This window comes from Delphinus delphis, chromosome 2 (assembly GCF_949987515.2).
Source record: "Delphinus delphis chromosome 2, mDelDel1.2, whole genome shotgun sequence".
NCBI lineage: Eukaryota > Metazoa > Chordata > Mammalia > Artiodactyla > Delphinidae > Delphinus > Delphinus delphis.
In genome coordinates this window covers 146,034,848-146,050,183 of record NC_082684.1, presented here as the reverse complement: position 1 = coordinate 146,050,183, position 15,336 = coordinate 146,034,848, and the positions used below count along the sequence as shown (strand labels likewise).

The window sequence follows — 15,336 nt, the reverse complement described above, 5'->3', positions numbered from 1 at the left end:
AGTATTCCTATTCTTTGCTAGATTCCAAATAGATTGGAAAAAAAAAAAGGAGTGGCAGGTGTAGGTGAAAGTAATCACCTGTGTTCCTGATGAAGCTGATATTGAAGTATGTAGCTGAGGTATGAGCCACCTCAGGTCTGCTCACTAAACCCCAGATATACCTCCCCAGTCACCTGAACACCCCTGATGAAATCAGCCCCCTCCACACCCCACCCCACTCCTGTTCCCAATTGGAGTTGATCCCAAGAACATGGAGAGTGGAACTGAGTTGAACCCACCCGGTTTATTCTTCCCAAATAAATCATTCCACCTGAAGTAATGGCCAGGGAGAGGCTAGGAGTTACATGGTTTGAGCTTCCACCAGGAAGAAGAAGGATCATGGGGATTTGGAGATAAGCTTTGTAATAGTTGTGTTAATTTTCGAATAAAAATGTCATGTGTACGTTTTGGCATTTATTGATTAGCTAAATTGTAGTTATTGAAATTTAATTACTTTTATTTTTGTGTTACAATCTTCAGTCTATCACAATTATTATTTTCTCCTTTTAGGCGTTTAAATGCAGAATTAGAGGCAAAAACGGCTGATCTGGTTCGACAAGCTGAGGAAGTAATAGTAAGTGAATGTACAATTAATAGTAATTCCATGTAAGTGCTAGTGTTTTTTTGTTTTTTTTTTAATTAATTAATTTATTTTTGGCTGTGTTGGGTCTTCGTTTCTGTGCGAGGGCTTTCTCTAGTTGCGGCGAGCGGGGGCCACTCTTCATCGCGGTGCGCGGGCTTCTCACTGTCGGGCCCTTCTCTTGTTGCAGAGCACAGGCTCCAGTCGGGCAGGCTCAGTAGCTGTGGCGCATGGGCTTAGTTGCTCTGCGGCATGTGGGATCTTCCCAGACCAGGGCTCGAACCCGTGTCCCCTGCATTGGCAGGCAGATTCTCAACCACTGCGCCACCAGGGAAGCCTAGTGCTAGTTTTTTAACTTTAATTTGATGTGTAACATACATGCAAAAAAGTGCCCAAAGCATAAATTTTCAGCTCAGTGAATTATCATAAATTGAACATCAATATATGCATAAGTATGTGTATACATGCATGTATATGTTTTTGATAAGCACACTTTTTTAAAAAAAATTATTTTTGGCTGCATTAGGTCTTCGTTACGGTGCGTGGGCTTCTCATTGCAGTGGCTTCTCTTGTTGTGGAGCACAGGCTCTGGAGCATAGGCTCAGTAGTTGTGGCACACGGGCTTAGTTGTTCCACGGCATGTGCGATCTTCCTGGACCAGGGCTCGAACCTGTGTCCCCTGCATTGGCAGGTGGATTCTTAACCACTGTGCCACCAGGGAAGCCCAGCACACATTTTCTAAAAGCCACTGAAAAAGTGTTTTCCATTTAGATATTCCAATCATCTAATTAATAGGAATATTAATATTGAACAGTATTTCCCACTGTTTTAAGATTAATATTTGCAAGTAGCTATATAGAATTAGTACTGGTAATTCAGTAAGGATAGAAATAAAATGGTCTTTGGACAGAAGCTGAATAAAGGTTAACAACTACCATTAATGCTCAGATGGTAATCCGTTTCTTAAACTCTGCAGTTGGATATAACTCAGATTCTTAGGGCTAGACCATAATCAGATTTATAGTCAGGAAAAATGTAGTGAGGTTACATCACTAGACAATGTAAGCATATTTGCCCCATTCTGGCTACCATATTGGTTATTTCTACTTTAAGCATCCCTCCCTAAGTATCAGCATTCCCAATATTAGTTGATAGGATATAGTAATATTCCTTAGAGGAATAAAGTAGCTGCTTTCAAACTTTTTAAATTTTTTATTCTAATTCATTTATAATTCTCTTTCATTTAAATCCCACCCCCACCCCACTTTGGAGTTGATGGAGGCAGGGAAGAATAGGCAATATTTTAATGTCTTAGATCTGTCATTATTTGTTAGTTTAGGAATGGGAATATTTAGATAATGGTTACAGATTTACTAGTTGCATTTGTAATTAAATATTTTACTAAAAAATAAACATTTTATTACATCTTTTAGTTTTTATCAGTGTCTGAAGAGCAGGAAAATAATTTTTCTGAAAATAATGTTCAGAAACTCAACATTATGGTAGAGTGAGTGATTCATTATGTATTCTGATCAGAGTCCTCTAATGGATATAAATTTTGCCACATTGAATTTTTGTTTTTTCACTTTCATATTAATACATTTTCTCCAAAAGCTTTCACTCTTAGTGCTTCATTTTTAGCACTTTCATTTCTATGTGGTCATCTTAACATTGAAGTTTTTATGATTTGAGACAAGTTTTTCTATCCATTAAATGGATTTATGTTTCCACTTCTTGTGAACCTTATTTCCTTTGCATGTTACAGAAGATGGAAGCTCTAATGTAGTTGGGAAGCAGGAGTCAGCTAAGATCATATAAAGGCATTGGCATTCTTACAGTTTTGCCTTAGAACTGACTCTTTTAACCAAGAATGAGTGAAAGGGTGAAACTACATTGTTACAGATCTTATTTTGATACCATAGCTTTTAGAATTCTGTGCTTTGATTTTATAGAAATTGTGGACAACTCTGAAATAATTAATGATCAGAAAGGCACTTGAATATATCCTAGTTTTGTACATTATTTTCCTACATGACTTTGTTTTATTTAACTAGAGAGATCAGCAAGAAGTACGATCTCAGTCTATTTCAACACAAATTAAATCATATGAAGAGGAAGATGATTACAGTTTAAGGTAAGACTTAAATTCCCAAACACCTTAAAAGTTTTTTCTTTTTACTGGGTAAATGCTTTAAGATTATTTTCTGTTTGTTTTTTTTTAATTAAGGTATATTTGACATACAACATTATATTGGTTTTAGGTGTACAACACAATGATTCAGTATTTGTATATATTGTGAAATGGTCACCACAGTAAGTATAGTTACTATCCATTACCATATATAGTTACAGAATCTTTTTTCCCTGTGATGAAAACTTTTAAGATCTAATTTTTTAGCAGCTTTCAAATATGCCATTAGTATTGTTAAGTATAGTCTCCATGCTGTACAGTACATCCGCATGACTTACTTATTTTATAATTGGAAATTTGTACCCTTTGACTCCTTTCACCTATTTCGCCTGCTCCCAACCAACCAGCCTCTGGCAACCATCGATCTGTTCTCTGTATCTATAGGCTTGTTTTTATTTGTCTGTTTTTAGATTCCACATACAAGTGAGATCACTTATTTGTCTTTGTCTTTCTCTGACTTATTTCACTTAGCATAATGCCCTCGAGGTCCATCCATGTTGTCAAAATGGCAAGATTTCATTCTTTTTTTATGGCTCAGTAATAGTTATATATATAAAAATATCATTTTATATAATACTTTAACATATATATATAAAAGCACATGTTCTTTTCTCATTCATCCATTGATGGACATTTAGGTTGTTTCCATATCTGGCCTATTGTAAATAATGTTGCAATGAACATGGAGGTGCCTATATATAAAAAAATAAGTGTTTTCATTTTCTTCAGATAAATACCCAGAAATGGGGTTGCTGGATCATATGACAGTTCTCTTTTTAATATATTTTTTCTTTTTTCTTTTAATAGATCTTTATTGGCGTGTAATTGCTTCACAATACCATGTTAGTTTCTGTTGCACAACAAAGAGAATCAGCCATATGCATACACGTGTCCCCATATCCCCTCTCTCTTGAGCCTCCCTCTCATCCTCCCTATCGTACCCCTCTAGGTCATCACATAGCACCGAGCTCATCTCCCTGTGCTATGCTGCTGCTTCCCACCAGCCAACTGTTTTACATTCAGTAGTGTATATATGTCGATGCTACTCTCACTTCACCCCAGCTTCGCACTCCTACCCCATGTAATCAGGTCCATTCTCTATGTCTGCCTCTTTATTTCTGCCCTGCAACTAGGTTCATCCGTACCATTTTTTTTTTTTTTAGAACCTATATATATGCGTTAGCATACGGTATTTGTTTTTCTCTTTCTGACTTCTCTCTGTATGACAGACTCTAGGTCCATACACCTCACTACAAATAACTCAATTTTGTTTCTCTTTATGGCTGAGTAATATTTCATTTTATATATGTGCCACATCTTTATCCATCCCTCTGTCGATGGACACTTAGGTTGCTTCCATGTCCTGGCTATTGTAAATAGTGCTGCTATGAACATTGTGGTGCTTGTCTCTTTTTGAATTATGGTTTTCTCAGGGTATATACCCAGCAGTGGGATTGCTGGGTCATATGGTAGTTCCATTTTTAGTTTTTTAGGGAACCTCCATACTGTTCTCCATAGTGGCTGTATCAATTTACATTCCCACCAACAGTGTAGAAGGGTTCCATTTTCACCACACCCTTTCCAGCATTTATTGTTTCTAGCTTGTTTGTTAATGGCCATTCTGACCAGTGTGAGGCGATACCTGATTGTAGTTTTCATTTGCATTTTTCTAATAATTAGTGATGTTGAGCATCTTTCATGTGCCTCTTGGCCATCTGTATGTCTTCCTTGATGAAATGTCTATTTAGGTCTTCTGCCCATTTTTTAACTAGATTGTTTGTTTTTTTGATATTGAGCTCCATGAGTTGTTTGTATATTTTGGAGATTAATCCTTTGTCTGTTGTTTCATTTGCAAATATTTTCTCCCATTTTGAGGGTTGTCTTTTTGTTTATGGTTTCCTTTGATGTGCAAAAGCTTTTAAGTTTAATTAAGTCCCATTTGTTGATTTTTATTTCTGTTACTCTAGGAGGTGGGTCAAAAGAGATCTTGCTGTGGTTTATATCAAAGAGTGTTTTTCCTATGTTTTGCTCTAAAAGTTTTATAGTGTCTGGTCTTATATTTAAGTCTTTCATCCGTTTGGAGTTTATTTTTATGTATGGTGTTAGGTAGTGTTCTAATTTCATTCTTTTACATGTAGCTGTCCAGTTTTCCCAGCACCACTTATTGAAGAGGCTGTCTTTTCTCCATTGTATGTTCATGCCTCCTTTGTCGTAAATTAGGTGCCCATATGTGTGTGGGTTTATCTCTGGGCATTCTATCCTGTACCATTGATTTGTATTTCTGTTTCTCTGCCAGTAACATACTGTCTTGATTACTGTAGCTTTGTGGTATAGTTTGAAGTTGGGGAGCCTGATTCCTCCAACTCTGTTTTTCTTTCTCAAGATTGCTTTGGCTATTCGGGGTCTTTTGTGTTTCCATATGAATTGTAAGATTTTTTGTTCTAATTCTGTGAAGAATGCCATTGGTAGTTTGATAGGGATTGCATTGAATCTGTAGATTGTTTTGGGTAGTATAGTCATTTTCACAATATTGATTCTTCCAATCCAAGACCATGGTATATTTCTCCATCTGTTTGTGTCATCTTTGATTTCTTTCATCAGTGTTTTATACTTTTCTGAGTACAAGTCTTTCGCCTCTTTAGGCAGGCTTATTCCTAGGTATTTTATTCTTTTTGTGACAATGGTAAATGGGAGTGTTTCCTTAATTTCTCTTTCTTATTTTTTGTTGTTGGTGTATAGGAATGCCAGAGATTTCTGTGTGTTAATTTTGTATCCTGCAACCTTACCAAATTCATTGATTAGTTCTAGTAGTTTTCCAGTGACATCTTTAAGATTTTCTATGTATAGTATTGTGTCATCAAAAAATAGTGACAGTTTTACTTCTTCTTTTCCAACTTGTATTCCTTTTATTTCTTTTTCTTCTCTGATTGCTGTGGCTAGGACTTCCAAAACTATGTTGAATAATCGTGGTGAGGGTGGGCATCCTTGTCTTTTTCCTGATCTTAGAGGAAATGCTTTCAGTTTTTCACCATTGAGAATGATGTTTGCTGTGGGTTTGTCATATATGGCCTTTATTATGTTGAGGTAGCTTCCCTCTAGGCCCACTTTCTGAAGATTTTTTATCATAAATGGGTGTTGAATTTTGTCGAAAGCTTTCTCTGCATCTATTGAGATGATCATATGGTTTTTATTCTTTAATTTGTTAATATAGTGTATCACATTGATTGATTTGTGTATATTGAAGAATCCTTGCATCCCTGTGTTAAATCCCACTTGATCATGGTGTATGATCCTTTTATTGTGTTGTTGGATTCTGTTTGCTAGTATTTTGTTGAGGATATTTGCATCTATATTCATCAGTGATATTGATCTGTAATTTTCTTTTTTTTGTAGCATGTTTTTCTGGTTTTGGTATCACAGTGATGATGGCCTTGTAGAATGAATTTGGGAGTGTTCCTTCCTCTGCAATTTTTTGGAAGAGTTTGAGAAGGATGGGTGTTAGCCCTTCTCTAAATGTTTGATAGAATTCACCTGTGAAGCCATCTGGTCCTGGACTTTTGTTTGTTGGAAGATTTTTAATTACAGTTTCAATTTCATTACTTGTGATAGGTCTGTTTAATTCTTCCTGGTACAGTCTTGGGAAATTGTTCCATTCCAAGATTTTGTCCATTTCTTTGTGGTTGTCCATTTTATTGGCATGTAGTTGTTTGTAGTAGTCTTTTATAATCCTTTGTATTTCTGCAGTGTCAGTTGTGATTTCTCCTTTTTCATTTCTAATTTTATTGATTTGCATCCTCTCCCTTTTTTTCTTGATGAGTCTGGCTAAGATTTTCTCAATTTTGTTTACCTTCTCAAAGAACCAGCTTTTAGTTTTATTGATCTTTGCTATTGTTTTCTTTATTTCTATTTCATTTATTTCTACTCTGATCTTTATGATTTCTTTCCTTCTACTGACTTTAGGTTTTCTTTGTTTTTCTTTCTCTAGTTGTTTTAAGTGTAGGCTAGATTGTTTATTTGAGATTTTTCTTGTTTCTTGAGGTGAGATTGAATTGCTCTGAATGTCCTTCTTAGAACTGCTTTTGCTGCATCCCATAGGTTTTGGGTCATCATGTTTTCATTGTCATTTGTGTCTATGTATTTTTTATTTCTTCTTTGATTTCTTCAGTAATCTCTTGGTTATTTAGTAGCGCACTGTTTAGCCTCCATATATTTGTGGTTTTTGCAGTTTTTTTCCTGTAACTGATTTCCAATCTCATAGCATTGTGGTCAGAAAAGATGCTTGATACAATTTCAGTTTTCTTAAATTTTCCAAGGCTTGATTTGTGACCCAAGATGTGATATATCCTGGAGAATGTTCCATGTGCACTTGAGAAGAAAGTGTATGCTGCCAGTTTTGGGTGGAATGTTCTGTAAATATCAATTAGATATATCTGGTGTATTGTGTCATTTAAAGCTTGTGTTTCTTTATTTATTTTCTGTTTGGATGATCTGTCCATTGGTATAAGTGGGTGTAAAATCCCCTACTGTTATTATGTTACTGTCAATTTCTTCTCTCATGGTTAACATTTGCCTTATGTATTGAGGTGCTCCTAAGTTGGGTGCATAAACAATTATAATTATTGTATCTTCTTCGAATGATCCCTTGATCATTATGTAGTGTCCTTCTTTGTCTCTTGTAATAATCTTTATTTTAAAGTCCATTTTGTCTGATATGAGAATTGCTACTCCAACTTTCTTTTGATTTCCATTTGCATGGAATATCTTTTTCCACCCCCTCACTTTCAGTCTGTATGTGTCCCTAGGTCTTAAATAGGTCTCTTGTAGACAGCATATATATGGCTCTTGTTTTTGCATCCATTCAGCCAGTCTGTGTCTTTTGGTTGGGGCATTTAATCCATTTACATTGAAGGTTATTATCAATATGTATGTTCCTGTTACCATTTTCTTAATTGTTTTGGGTTTGTTTTTGTGGGTATTTTTCTCCTCTTGTGTTCTTGCTTAGAGAAGTTTCTTTAGTGTTTGTTGTAAAGCTGGTTTGGTGGTGCTGAATTCTCTTAGCTTTTGCTTGTCTGAAAAGCTTTTGACTTTTCCATTGAATCTGAATGAGATCCTTGCTGGACAGAGTAATCTTGGTTGTAGGTTTTTCTCTTTCATCACTTTAAGTATATCCTGCCACTCCCTTCTGGCCTGCAGAGTTTCCACTGAAAAATCAGCTGATAACCTTATGGGGATTCCTTTGTATGTTATTATTTGTTTTTCCCTTGTTGCTTTTAATATTTTTTGTTGTGTTTAATATTTGTTATTTTGATTAATATGTGTCTTGGTGTGTTTTTCCTAGGGTTTATCCTATATGGGACTCTCTGTGCGTCCCAGACTTGGGTGACTATTTCCTTTCCCATGTTTGGGAATTTTTCAACTATAATCTCTTCAAATATTTTCTGAGACCCTTTCTTTTTCTCTTCTTCTTCTGGGACCACTATAATTCAAATGTTTGTGTGTTTAGTATTGTCCCAGAGGTCTCTGAGATTGTCTTCCGTTGTTTTCATTCTCATTTCTTTATTCTGCTCCTCGGCAGTTATTTCCACCATTTTGTCTTCCAGCTCACTTATTCATTCTTCTGCCTCAGTTATTCTGTTCTTGATTCCTTCTAGTGTATTTTTCATTTCAGTTATCGTGTTGTTCATCTCTCTTTGTTTGTTCTTTAGTTCTTCTGGATCTTTGTTAAACATTTCCTGTATTTTCTCAGGCCATGCCTCCATTCTATTTCCAAGATTCTGGATCATCTTTACTGTCATTACTCTGAATTCTTTTTCATGTAGCTTGCCTATTTCCTCTTCATTTATTTGGTCTTGTAGGTTTTTACCTTGCTCCTTCATCTGTGTGATATTTTTTGCTGTTCCTTTTTTTTTTTTTTTTAATTAGTGGGATTGTGTTCCTGTCTTACTGGTTGTTTGGCCTGAGGCTTCCAACACTGGAGTTTGTAGGCTTTTGGGTAGAACTGGGTCTTGATGCTGAGATGATGAACTCCAAGAGACCTCACTCGGATCAGTGTTCCCTGGGGTCTGAGGTTCTCTGTTAGTGTGCAGTGGTTTGGACTCAGAGCTCCCACCACAGGAGCTTCGGCCTGACCCCGGGTTCATGAACCAAGATCCCACAAGCCACCTGGGGCAGAAAAGAAGAAAAAAGAACAATAACGAAGTAAAAGATAAAATCAGACTAGGAAACTAACAGATATGTTAGGAAGAATATAAAAAATATATATAGATGAATCAACGACCAGAAGGTACATCAGTACCACAATAGTAAAAAGAGGAGGAGGGAAAAGAAAAGAAAAAAAAAAACTGGGGGGGAAGGCCTTGGCTGTGGAAAGCAGGGACTAAGCAAGGGTGAGGTTTGAGCAGTGGGTAGGGCCAGTGCTCAGGACCCACAGGGCTGGAAAGGGCCCTGGGGGCTGAGGGGGGGGCTTAGGTTCAAGGAACAGAAGGGGCCCAGGCATGACCCCCACCTCTGATCTCAGAGGGTGGGGGACCTCATCTGGGAGCCCAACAGGCTTCCTGAGCTCGATTGAGCAGCCCAAACACCCTCTTCTCCTCTCCTCTCCTCTCCTGCTCCTCCAGTCTGGGGTCTGGGAGGGCCCCTCCTGCCTGCCTCTCTTGATCTCCCCGGCCTCCCTCCTATGCCCCCAGGACCAACGCGGCCAGGCGGGGAATGGGGAGCCTTGGAGGGCAGGGGACCAGCCTGGGATCTCAGCAGGCTTCCCATGCCCAAGTGGGCAGGGCAGTTGCCCTCTGCTCCTCCTGGAGGGCCCTTCCCACCTGCCTCTACTGTTCTCCCCTTGGCCTCCTTCCTATGCCCCTAAGGACCCACGTGACCTGGAGTGGGGCTTTGGAGGGCAGAGGATTGGCCTGGGAGCCCAGCAGGTGTCCTGGGCCCAAGTGGGTGGGGCAAATGCCATCAATTCCTCTCCTGCTCTTCCTGCAGGGTGCCTCCTGCAAGGCCCCTCCCACCTGCCTCTCCTGATCTCCCTGGCCTTCCTCCTATGCCCACAAGGACCCACACAGCCTGGAGGGGGCTTGGAGGGCAGGGGATCGGCCTGGGAGCTCAGCAGGCTCCCTGGCCTGAGTGGGCCAGGTGATCGCTCTCCACTCCTCTCCCACTCTTCCTCTTCCCGGAGAGTCCCTCCCAGCTGCCTCTCGTGATCTCCCTGCACTCAGGGGCACCGATCTTGTCTGGCCTCCACTTCTCCTCCCACCTCTGTCCCCCTACATCCTACCAGCTCACTCTGGGGTTCCTCCCATCTCAAGGGTCAGAGTCCCCCACCAGCAGTCGGCAGGCACCCTAGTTGTAGGGAGATGCTAACTTTGCGTCTTTCTACACTGCCATCTTGACTCCTCCCCGCTCTGTTTTTAATTTTTGAGGAACCTCCATACTGTTTTCCATAGAGGGTGTACCAAATTATGTTCCCACCAACAGTGTGCAAGGGTTCCCTTTTCTGCACAGCCTTGCCAGCATTTGTTATCTCTTATCTTTTGATAATAGCCATTCTTAAAGGTGTGAAGTGATAGCTCATTGTGGTTTTGATTTACATTTCCCTGATGATTAGTGATGTTGAGCTTCTTCTCATGCATCTGTTGGCAATCTATTTGTCCTCTTGGGAAAACGTCTCTTTCACTTTTGCCCATTTTTAAATCCAATTGTTTGTTGGTTTTTTTTTAATTGACTTTTATGAGTTTTTTAAGTATATTTTTGATAGTAATCCTTTATCAGATACATGATTTTCAAATATTTTGTCTCATTCAGTAAGTTACCTTTAGTCTTGTTGGTGCTTTCCTTTGCTGTGCAGAAGCTTTTTTTTTTTTTTTCAGAAGCTTTTTAGTTTGATGTAGTCCCATGTGTTTATTTTTGCTTTTGTTGCCATTGGTTTTGGTGTCAAATCCAAAAAAATAATCACTAAGACTGATGTCAAGGAGCTAGCCACCTATATTTTTCTTTTAGGAGCTTTATGGTTTCAGGTTTTACATTCAAATGTTTAATCCATTTGAGTTTACTTTTGTGTATGATGTAAGATAACAGTCCACTTTCTTTTTTTTTACACGTGTCTGTCCATTTTTCCCAGCACTATTTACTGAAGAAACTATCTTTTCCCCTTTGTATATTCTTGGCTCCTTTGTCATAAATTAATTGAGCTTATATGAGTGAGTTTATTTCTGGGCTCTGTATTCTGCTCCATTGATCTATGTGTCTGTTTTCATGCCTATACCATACTGTTTTGATTACTATAGCTTTGTATAATAGCTTGAAATCGGGAGAATGCCATTTTTCTTGGAGAGTGTATGTGGATCTGTTATTATATAATTTTTTTTACGTGTAAGTATTAGAAATCTATAATTTGAAGAATAAGGTAAGTTATAAAATACTAATAATTGGGGGCTTATACCAGTCAGACACAATGTAAACCTTTTACCTATTTTATCTCATTTAATTCTCATTTTAAAAAATGAGGAAACTGAAGCTTAGAGAAGTTCAGTAGATTGCCTAAGGACTTACGGATGGTATGTAATTTCACTGAGATCCAAACTACAATTAATTAATTAATAATTAGTTTTAATATGTCTCGGTTTAGTATCATTTATTAACATATGGTGTTTACTTTTTTTCTGTAGACATCTATTATTGTCTGAAGGGACAGTTGATTTACGTTCAGAAACTAAGGTAAGAAATCAAACTTTTTGTGAATGTGATTATATTCTGTAGAATTTAGGTTGTTTTTTAGATTTTTCTCTCTTTTTTTGGTATTTATTATTCTCACTTTTATTGTGTTTATTGCAGGTAGGGTAGGGGGTGTTTTCTTTAAAATGCTTTTCCTGAGTCACAAGAACTCCAGGGCCCCTGCCTATGAGTGGGCAGCTGGCACATGTCACTCCTGCAACATTCTGGAAAGAAGGGGCAGGCAGGCCCTCCCCCAAAGGGCTCCCCAGGCCAGCTCTGCCGGCCTCAGCCCCTCTGAAAAAGAAACCCAAACCCCAGAAGCACCCCACCCCTTGGGCTCACGAAGCTGGATGTGCATCCCTGCTACCCCACAAGCGGCTTCCTCTCCCTCCTTCCTACCCCCTTTCCTTGGGCTTCTCCGTGCTCCCCTTGTGGGCACTTCAGCCCCAACCTGCCTGCTTCCCGTGCTGCCCTGGAAGATGCTTTCGTATTTGCCAGGCTTGCCTGTTGTTTACAAGACCCAGGATGCTCACCCGGTGCACTCCGGCTGATTCTGGCTGGGCACCCTTCCCCCACCCCTGGTTGCCTCTACCCTGTGACAGTGCACTGGCCTATGGGGTAGAGGCAACCAGTCCCGCCAGCCTCCCACTAGCTTGAAGGGAGCAGGTCCTAGGGCCCACAGCACGCCTTCCAGTAACAGCTAGAAATAGAATATTAGCCTTGATATTCAGAAGGGATGTCTTTATGAAATGTTGCTTGTAAAATGAATTGAGTCCTTTTTTGTCTCATAACTTCACTGAACAATTTGGAGATACATTGGAAAAATTCTAAGTGAAATTAAGTTTTCTCTCCAAAGCCCAAATTCACTAGATAGAAGATCTGAGAAAGAAAAGTATTCATATACAAAGAAGGTGATTGGGAAGGTTTATTCATTTATTTAAATATTTACAGTGTGTAGAGATCACTAGTCCAGGTGCTGGGCACACTGGGATGTACAAATTCCCTACCCATGGGAATCTAGACCTAAGGAATAGTATGCGTGGAGGCCTATCTGAAGAATAATTGGTGAGGAGAATTAAATTCTGTGAATCAGAACATCCAGTTTAACATTCCACTAACTAGTTGAACATCCTTGAATCTTTGGGCCTCATTTTCTTGTCTTTAAATCTCTTGGTCCTAGTAATAACTAGGTCTTTTCCAGGTATACAATTTTGGATTCCTTAAAATATAATTTGATTAATTCTCTGAAAATAAGAATTCTTCTGTGTAGCAATCTAGCAGTTCTGTGTATTACACAGTTGCCTTCCTTGGCAAGTGATTAGAGTCTAATTAATTAATCGTTTAAATTCTTTTCATGTAGCCAAAGACCAACAACGTTGATCCAATAAACAAAGTTCAAAACAAATTACACTCTGCAAGTAAAGGAAGGAAATCAAATTCAAGGTATAGTACAGTTTTTAAAGTATTACTTTTTAAGAATTTTATAATTTATACTATCATTGTTCTTAATAAGATCTGTTTCTCTAGATCTTTTTATACCCAAAATATACAAAATTATACTCTGTATTTCTTCTCCACATTTAATAATTTAAAACATCTTCTAATCAGAAATGTCTTGCAACAGTTAATGAACATTTTGTATTGTTCTCTTAAGCAAAATTGCCACATTTCAAATTTTTTAAACGTTATTTTTAGCTAGATATTTTCTTTGATCAGAAACTAGAACCTAGATGTCTTTCTCTGCCTAGTTCTCTCAAATAGACTTATACTTTTTGAACACCATGCATTATTGTATATTGTATATATTGAGATACAGAATGATTTTGGCATGCTCTCAATAAAACTATAGTATAGTTATAATTTACATTCTATTGCTTTTGGTGAGAAAGAATTCAAGACTGTTTTTAGTACTTTAAGCATAAAAAGGGGACCCAAGAGGTTCTTTAGGATAGTAGACCTTCTAGAAAAGGAGGGTCACACCTGCAGTGGATGGTACCAACCAGCTTCTAATTCACAGTAAATTGTTAAATTTATGTCTATTGCTTACCCAAACTGATAATTGCATTGTAATTCTAGAAGAATTCTTATTAATCCTTGTGTCTTTTAATTGGCTAAGTAAAATTTTTGTTTTTTGAACAAAAGAGACAAAAAATAGGGTGAAAGGATAAGGAAGAATAAAACTAAAATTGATAGAAGAGAACATATGTTACATACATAAGTACTGTACATACATCAGTACTGTATATACATACATAACTGGAAAGAGTCATCTTATTTTTAGACTTCAAGTTTACTTTTTAAATAAAAGGTTCTTTTTCCAAAAGAATTCTAAAGCATTTGCTTATGTGTTAAAAGTAAGTTAGGCTTTAAAGTAAGTAAAAGGTTAAAAGTAAGGCTTTTGGAAGCAAACTTGATGGATTAGGCCTGGCCCATTCCTCAACGCCATTAGAAGTGACTTTCATTTCATATTTCTCTCTTCATTAAAGAAAAAAAAAATCAACTTTTGGTAAACTTTGATCCTGCTTAAAATATGTTTTTTTAGGTGGAAAAATGAGTTTGAGCTAAGAACTGTTCACTCTGTAATTCTTTCTTGAGAGGTATTATTCTTCAGTGTTTGCAGAATTATGACTAGAGTGATATCAAATTGTACAGTTCTACTCCAGCAGCATGTAAAATTAAAAGCCCCAGGCTGGATTTCACCTAGGAGGCCAAGTTCAGTACTCTTAGTTTTGATGTTCACTTGTTTGGGAGTGTTGACCTAGAACACATAATTCTCCAGCAAAAAAATGGGATTATTCGGGATCAGCAGAACATTGCACTTCAGGGTCTGAAATGATGGCGAGCCACGTGCAAGTCTGCACACGGCAAGGCAAGGAGAACTCTTTTATAGAAGGAAAAAGGAAGTTGGGAGGGCTAGAGTAAACAAAGGTTTTTCATTACCTGACTTGTTGCCAGGAGTGAAGAGGAGCCTTCCTTCACACCGCGGGGCTCTGCTGTTGTCTCAGGATGTGAGAGCTCCCCCTTCTGGTCCGCTGACTGTTAAATTGAGGCTTCTGTTTATTAATATTTTACACTGGCCATGTCTAAGTGGCCTCATAAAGCCTCCTCTAGCTCAGTGGTTGTGTGATTCATAAAGACTGAAAGTCTACTAAGTCTCTTGTAATATAGTCCTTGAAAGTATCAATTGTAGATTTCATCATAAAATTTATAATAATTTTGATCTGCTTTTTTATTTGGATAAAGGTCATATCTGGGAGTCATATCTCCTTTTTTATTATATGTATATAATATATAATGTGCCTATATGTGGTTCTTTTAGAGTAAAATTGAAATACTCTGATGTACAAACTGCCAGCGATGTTGCCATTCCAGAGGATTTCTCAGACTTTTCTCTTGCAAAAACAATTAGCAAAATTGAAGGGCAACTGGAAGAAGGCTTACCTGATTATATAGATGATGGTATTTTTTGTGGTGTTAGTGAAGACATTGGAACAGGTAGGTGGTTTTTTGTTTATTTTTATCCTTATATCACAATTATTTAGAAAATATAGTGATGTCTTGCATTTGTTTAATGAAATAAAATTGGTTTTGAGTCAATAATTGTTGAAAATGGATGATGGGTGACCAGGGTTTCATTGAACTCATCTCACTACTGTTGTATATGTTTGATGTTTTCCATTATAAAAAGTAAAATTAAAAAGAACTATCTGGGGAGTTCCCTTGTGGTCCAGTCGTTAGGACTTGGTGCTTTTACTGACGTGGCCTTGGGTTCAATCCCAGGTCGGGGAACTAAGATCCCACAAGCCCTGTGGTGTGG

At 37.9% G+C, this 15,336-nt stretch overlaps 1 protein-coding gene across 4 annotated transcripts in view; it reads left to right on the top strand.

Annotated features, from left to right (window-relative positions):
- Window positions 1-15,336, top strand: part of TEX9 (testis expressed 9) — a 216,143-nt gene that overhangs the window by 148,810 nt on the left and 51,997 nt on the right. For all 4 annotated transcript variants that reach the window (XM_060005921.1, XM_060005922.1, XM_069540484.1 and 1 more), the window contains 5 exons: window positions 550-613; window positions 2,674-2,753; window positions 11,474-11,522; window positions 12,880-12,962; window positions 14,839-15,014. In XM_060005921.1, coding sequence (XP_059861904.1) covers window positions 550-613; window positions 2,674-2,753; window positions 11,474-11,522; window positions 12,880-12,962; window positions 14,839-15,014 — 452 coding nt within the window. The remainder of the gene's footprint in view (window positions 1-549; window positions 614-2,673; window positions 2,754-11,473; window positions 11,523-12,879; window positions 12,963-14,838; window positions 15,015-15,336) is intronic.